Source organism: Medicago truncatula, chromosome 4 (assembly GCF_003473485.1).
Source record: "Medicago truncatula cultivar Jemalong A17 chromosome 4, MtrunA17r5.0-ANR, whole genome shotgun sequence".
Lineage (NCBI taxonomy): Eukaryota > Viridiplantae > Streptophyta > Magnoliopsida > Fabales > Fabaceae > Medicago > Medicago truncatula.
The window spans coordinates 16,656,767-16,662,779 of NC_053045.1; the positions used below are offsets into that span (position 1 = coordinate 16,656,767).

Consider the following 6,013-nt stretch of genomic DNA (forward strand, 5'->3'; position numbering starts at 1 on the left):
TGATCTCACCATCATAAAATTATAATCTTTTTAATTGAACAAATAATATAACATGGAAAAGAAGAAAAAAAAACTAGTACAAACAAAACACTTACTTATACTTGGATTGGGATTCCGTGCTGTAGTAAAGCACACAGTTTTACGCTGTACAGGATCCTGACTATTAATTAAAGATCAAACGGTACAGATTAATGTAGATACAAAATCATGCTAACCAATCTGAGCCACACATCGCACAATCTTGATCTGTTACAGCGTCCTGCTTTAACAGCAGGAAATCCAAATCCCTTATACTTATACACACATGTAATAAAATATTAGAACGTCTAATTAACTACTACAATAATTTGGAATTATTAATGATTATGTAAGTAAGTGGGAGAGAGAAGAAAATATTGGATATAGAAACGGCTAAGCTTTCAACTTCACTTTCAAAGAACAGAACCCCATAAAAACGCACACAGATGGGGCAGTATAATAAGTGAATGGTTCTTCTACTGCTCCTTCTGCAAAACAAGGCGGTGGTTTGGCTTTTGTAGTAATAAATACACCAAATAAGCCATTGTGTTTGTTTGTTTTAGTGGAAACTGTCTTCAAATATAGCAACAAAGAAAGAGAGTTTATCCTTTCATTTCATGTGTTATAGTATATTGGATTAAGAAATATGGTAAAGAGAAATATTTTTTATTTTTGTTTTTTTTGTTTTTGGTTTTGGTTTGTACAAGCTATTGTACTCATTGCTTCTTTTTATAGTGAAATTCAACCACCATCATATTATTATGTCTCTCTCTCTTTTCTTTCTTTTCTCTCTTATTAATCAACCACACGAGAATACTACTTTTAACACTTCACTTTCCTACTTCCCATCTCCTTTTTCTTCTTCTTTAACTTTATTTTCTCTTGTTATGCTTTGCAGGAATTTGTGAAAGAAAGAAACATACTCATTTTAACTTGGTAGGTAGGGCTTATTTGTGGTTGAGAAAGAAACTTTACTTCTAATAGGAGTGAGAAAGAAACATAAAATTTATATTTTTGTTTTCTATTAAGGATAGAGTAGACTTGTTTTTCTTTTTCCTTCTTCTTGAAACAAATCAAATCATGGATGGTTATGAAGCAACTAAGATGGTGTTTTCAAGGATCAAAAGCATGGACCCTGAAAATGCATCAAATATCATGGGTTTGCTTCTTAGTAAAGAACATGGTGAGAAAGAAATGATAAGATTAGCATTAAGTCCTGAATCACTTATTCACTCAGTGATATTCAAAGCTAGAAAAGAGTTAGGACTACCTTGTTCTAATAACTCTCCACCAACACCTTCATCAACTTCTCCATCACCATCACCTAATTTCCTTTCAAGGCAAAATTCATCAACTTCTTCAAGGCTTAGTAGTGGTTTCAACCTTCCACCTTCTCTAACCATCCCTAACCCTTCTTGGGGAGCTACTACTACTACTATGTCTATGTCTGATCAGTTTCAAAACCATGATGATTCAGATCCAATTGATGATTTCCAACTCCAAGACCAACTTTCTTTCTTGAATGATGGTTCTGATCCTTCATATGGTTGGGGAGGTAATTCTTCTCTTCATAGGAGAAGTTGTTCTGTGAATGATGCTTATTTAGCTGGTTCTGAGGATCCAAGTGCTGGTTTAGGGTGGAAGCCATGTCTTTATTTTGCAAGAGGGTACTGTAAAAATGGTACTAGTTGTAGGTTCCTTCATGGTGATGCTTCCGCTGCTGCTGCTGCAATTGTTGGATCTCCTAACAAGATTGAAAATATGATGGATCAGTATCATCATGAACTCTTGAGATCTAAATCTTCTCATCAACAAAGATTTGCTGCTGCTGCTGCTGCTTCTCAACTCATGGCCTCTAACTCTTTCCTTTGCTCACCAAAAGGCATGAATTTCCTTTTACAGCAGCAACAAAATCAAAATGATACTCAAAGGTACACAAAAAAGTATATATATATAGTATTATTACTGTTAATATTTCAATCATGTGCTTTTAAAGATGCTGAATTTTGATCATAATAATGTAATAATTACAGGGCAGCTGCTGCAGCTCTAATGATGAATGAGGAGTTGCACAAATTTGGAAGATCAAGGCTTGAAAGAAATGATTTTTCTTTGTACAGTCCTACTGGAATGATTAACCCAGCTTCAAGACAAATCTACTTGACTTTCCCAGCTGATAGTACTTTCAGAGAGGAAGATGTTTCAGAATACTTCAGGTTTATTTAGTTTTTAGTGAATACTGCATTGTTGGCAAATGCAAAAAATAGTAACAATTTTTGTTTATTTTTTTTTTTACTTTTTTTGAAGCAAATTTGGTCCTGTTCAAGATGTGAGGATTCCATACCAGCAGAAGCGTATGTTTGGCTTTGTTACATTTGTTTTTCCAGAGACAGTGAAGGACATTTTGTCTAAAGGAAACCCTCATTTTGTTTGCGAGGCTCGAGTACTTGTTAAGCCTTACAAGGAGAAGGGTAAAATCCCAGATAAGTAAGTTACTGCACCTTCTCTTATGTGTTTGACACTAACAATTTGGCCGGATGGTATTGACTTGGGATTTAGAGCATGCTCCTCAGGCTCGATTATCTCTGGTACCAGTTTAAGTGGGTTAATTTAGCTTCTTAAAAAAAAAAAAATTGGTGTCCGTGTTTGTGTCTTGCTTTGTAGCATATTTTTCCTTTTCGATGTTGTAAATTGTAGTCTTAAACGTGCTTTGAACTATGCTCATCATGATTCATGTGGTTTGTATAGGAAGCAGCTTCAGCAGCAGGGAGATTTTTCACCGTGTCGCACTCCAACTGGACTTGTTGATGCTAGAGACCAATACGATCTTCAACTTGGTAGGTTAAGTAATGCTTTAAAGATTTATGTTTTAGTCAAACTCAAACCTACCTATTAACATGTGATGTATCTTTTCAATGTTTTTTAGCTGAAAGAATGTTCTATAACACAGAAGACATGTTGTGGAGGAGGAAGGAGCAAGCTGAGTTGCAACAACAAGCTCTTGAGATTCAACGTAGGAGGTTAATGGGGCTGCAACTTCTCGACATCAAGAACCAACACCAACGTGCACTTTCCACCGGAAGTCTAGTCCATTCTCCTACTCAATCTCCTAACATGTTCGATCAGAATCTTGTACTTCCTTTTCGCAGAAGCTCCGAGTTCTCAGATGGTATTTTTTTTATTTTTCATTTGTCTATTTCTCTTCGATTTTAGGTGTTGTTCATCGCAATTTGCAAGCAATTGTTTTTGAATTTGAACTGAAATTGATTTGTATTATTTATACAATTTTGATTTCAGTGATTGGTTCAAATTCTGCTTCAGCTCATAGTAATGCTTCTGTTTCTGCTGGTCAACAATCAGTCAAGGGTTATGCTGGGAAGGAAGTGTTGGTCAATGGTGAGAATGGAAACAGTGAAAGTAATGAAAATGGCAAGACAAGCTCAAGTCATGAAGAGGAGCTTAATTTACATGAATGGTATAAAACCTATTTTCATTTAGATTAAGTAAAACTTTTAATAATAGGGTAAAAGAATAGTAGTAAAAAACTTTTTTTTTTTTTGGCTTAAATGCACTTTTGGTCCTCTATGTTTGTCGTCGTAGCAATTTTGACCCCCTAACAAAAACAATGCAATTTTGACCCCCTAATTTTCCCAACTATGCTAAGAAGCCGCCACGTGTCCTAAAAAGGGGGCCAAAATCGTAACTTTTTGGTAAAGATAAGGGGCCAAAAGAGCATATTTCCCTAAACATGGCAAAATTAGGGGGTCAAAATTGCATTTTTTTTGTTAGGGGACCAAAATTGCTACGATGACAAACATAGGAGGCCAAAAGTACATTTAAGCTTTTTTTTGTTGCAACAAGTTCCTCATTTTAGTCCATGTTAAAAACAAAAGTTCTGGCATTTATTCAGGTTTCTTTTACCAAGTTTTTCTAACTTTGATTGTCATTTAAACTAAAGGAGCTTTGTATTTAAATGGTTTATGAATAAATGCAGTTTGGAATTGGAGCATAATCTACCTGATAGCCCTTTTGCTTCCCCTACAAAAGCTGTTGGAGACTTGGTAGGTCCCTTCTCTAATGGACCATTAGAGACCATTGATTCAGATGCATCTACTAGCTCTAAATTTGGCACTAGTAAATTACTACCAACTTCAGCTTCTCTTGATATGGGATCTTTTAAACCATATAATAACTGCCAATTACCAAGGTACTGCCATCACATTTCATCTTTCCATTCACATGAATTTCATCACCTATAATTTTTGTTGAAATTTTGGAAATTTTAATTGATTTGGAATTTGGACTTAGGTTTTCTTCTGCCCATGGAACTATTGGGATGTTTGCCGGCACCGGTGGACCGATCGGCATTTAGTTTTCCTGAGGTTCAGGTAAAATTAATTTACTTCCGATGTTTATGTTAAGAATAAACCCTCAGATACACTGTGATATCAAAGATACACTCTATATGAAAATTGTTACAGCAACGGCCCATTGTTAAGATTTTTTTTTTTTTTTAAGGGTGGCCCATTGTTAAGATGTTAGAGACAAAACAGACATAGTTTCATATACTTAAATAGTTAATGAAACAAATTTTTATATACTTTAAGAACTACTTATTATTTTCATATATGAAGGAAATTGCTTGAGGGTTTTTTCTGTTATGTTAATATTGACGGTTTGTTGTATAGTTTTATTAAATTTAGAAGTCGGTTTTGTAATGTTGTGTTCAATGATTACAGGAAAATGAAGCAAACAAAGATGATTAAAGAAACCTTGACAAATCCCAACAACAAATATCAATATGTAGAGAATCACTTCCACCACCAAAGATGCCAACACCATCACCATCAATCATCAATACTATACTACTTACTACCATACAAAATCCATACGTAAAAAAGCAGTTTCAGTAAAGGAAGTGGGGCAGGCCATTTCTCTTTCTTTTTCTTAGTATTATTAGTACCATTTTCTTTCTCTCTTAGGCTCGCTCCGTCCCTATGTCTAAGTACCCTTTTATTAGATATAAAGGTGATTACATACAGGAACGGAGAGAGTATATCTCAATAGTTACTGCCCACAGGTAAAAAAAATTAAATAACACACAAAGGTATTATTATTAGGAAGTAGCTCCTTTCACAGGTACCATAATTTCAAGTCCTTTGTACAGCTGGAGCATTATTTACCTAGAGAAAAAGCATGCACATATGAAGTGGTAAAACAGTAAATGAAGACAAGTTAACTACAAAGACTAGCTGAAGAGAAGTTAAATGAAGAGATTCAAGAGTATAAATAGTTGAGTTAAAGTTAAAAAGAGGAGAATTTTACCTTTGATAATATTATTATGTTTCAGTTATATTACCAGACAGAAAAGATTTTAGAAACAAGAATCAAAAGTGAGTATTTTTAGACTTAAAAATTGGTCTATTTGCCTCTTACTACTATTGTTAGCTTTTTGATTTTAAAGAAGAATTTGTCTCTTTGTTCCTGCAATTATTTTCCCTTTCAAATTTAGTGGGATTTGTCTATATTTTGCCATTATTGGAGGGAAAAAAAGAGGGGTCCACAAAACATAACATCACATGGGGTTGCTGACATTGCAAGTGGGCCATACATATTTATAAAATGCCAGGTTGTGTTTGTGTATGGGTCCTACCAACCAGCACCTACCATGTGAGTGATGCCATAGATTTATATTTATTTTTATTATATAGTATAAATAATTTTCCCTCTAACCATTAGTTTCTCTTTCATGATGACAAGAAAGGACATGAACAGATCTAAAAGTAAGGGTAGATGCCCACACGTATGACAAAAGTGGACAGTAGTAAGTTACTGGAATCTTTAGGGGTGTGTGTGAGTGTGAGTTACTGTGAGTTATTTCTCCTCTTTTTTACTTCATTCAAGTTTCAAGAATCCTAGACTATGAAACCCAGATAATTTAAAATAGACTATGTATTATATCTTTTGCGTATTCTACATCGATATTTATCTGATA

The 6,013-nt window shown here is 34.4% G+C and overlaps 1 protein-coding gene across 2 annotated transcripts; it reads left to right on the forward strand.

Moving 5' to 3' along the window:
* The first annotated feature begins 419 nt into the window (after nt 1–419).
* On the forward strand, nt 420–5,508 carry LOC11440909 (zinc finger CCCH domain-containing protein 53). 2 transcript variants are annotated; one of them, XM_024781526.2, is made up of 10 exons: nt 420–667; nt 917–1,949; nt 2,052–2,234; nt 2,326–2,505; nt 2,767–2,855; nt 2,945–3,187; nt 3,316–3,493; nt 4,013–4,225; nt 4,327–4,406; nt 4,758–5,508. In XM_024781526.2, exons 2-9 carry the CDS (start codon nt 1,099–1,101, stop codon nt 4,388–4,390), a joined length of 2,001 nt encoding a protein of 666 aa, XP_024637294.1. In that variant the 5' UTR covers nt 420–667; nt 917–1,098; the 3' UTR covers nt 4,391–4,406; nt 4,758–5,508. The 2 variants fall into 2 exon arrangements, with proteins under 2 accessions (XP_024637294.1, XP_003605843.1); XM_003605795.4 differs by lacking the exon at nt 420–667 and having other exon boundaries at nt 705–1,949.
* The last annotated feature ends 505 nt before the right edge of the window (nt 5,509–6,013 follow it).

Bases quoted from the DNA above. Each gene is read 5' to 3' on its own strand.
- LOC11440909 (XM_024781526.2), top strand. From the start codon at position 1,099: ATGGATGGTTATGAAGCAACTAAGATGGTGTTTTCAAGGATCAAAAGC. The intron at 3,494-4,012 runs GTATAAAACCTA...GAATAAATGCAG, and splicing joins GAGCTTAATTTACATGAATG to TTTGGAATTGGAGCATAATC. The intron at 4,226-4,326 runs GTACTGCCATCA...ATTTGGACTTAG, and splicing joins AATAACTGCCAATTACCAAG to GTTTTCTTCTGCCCATGGAA.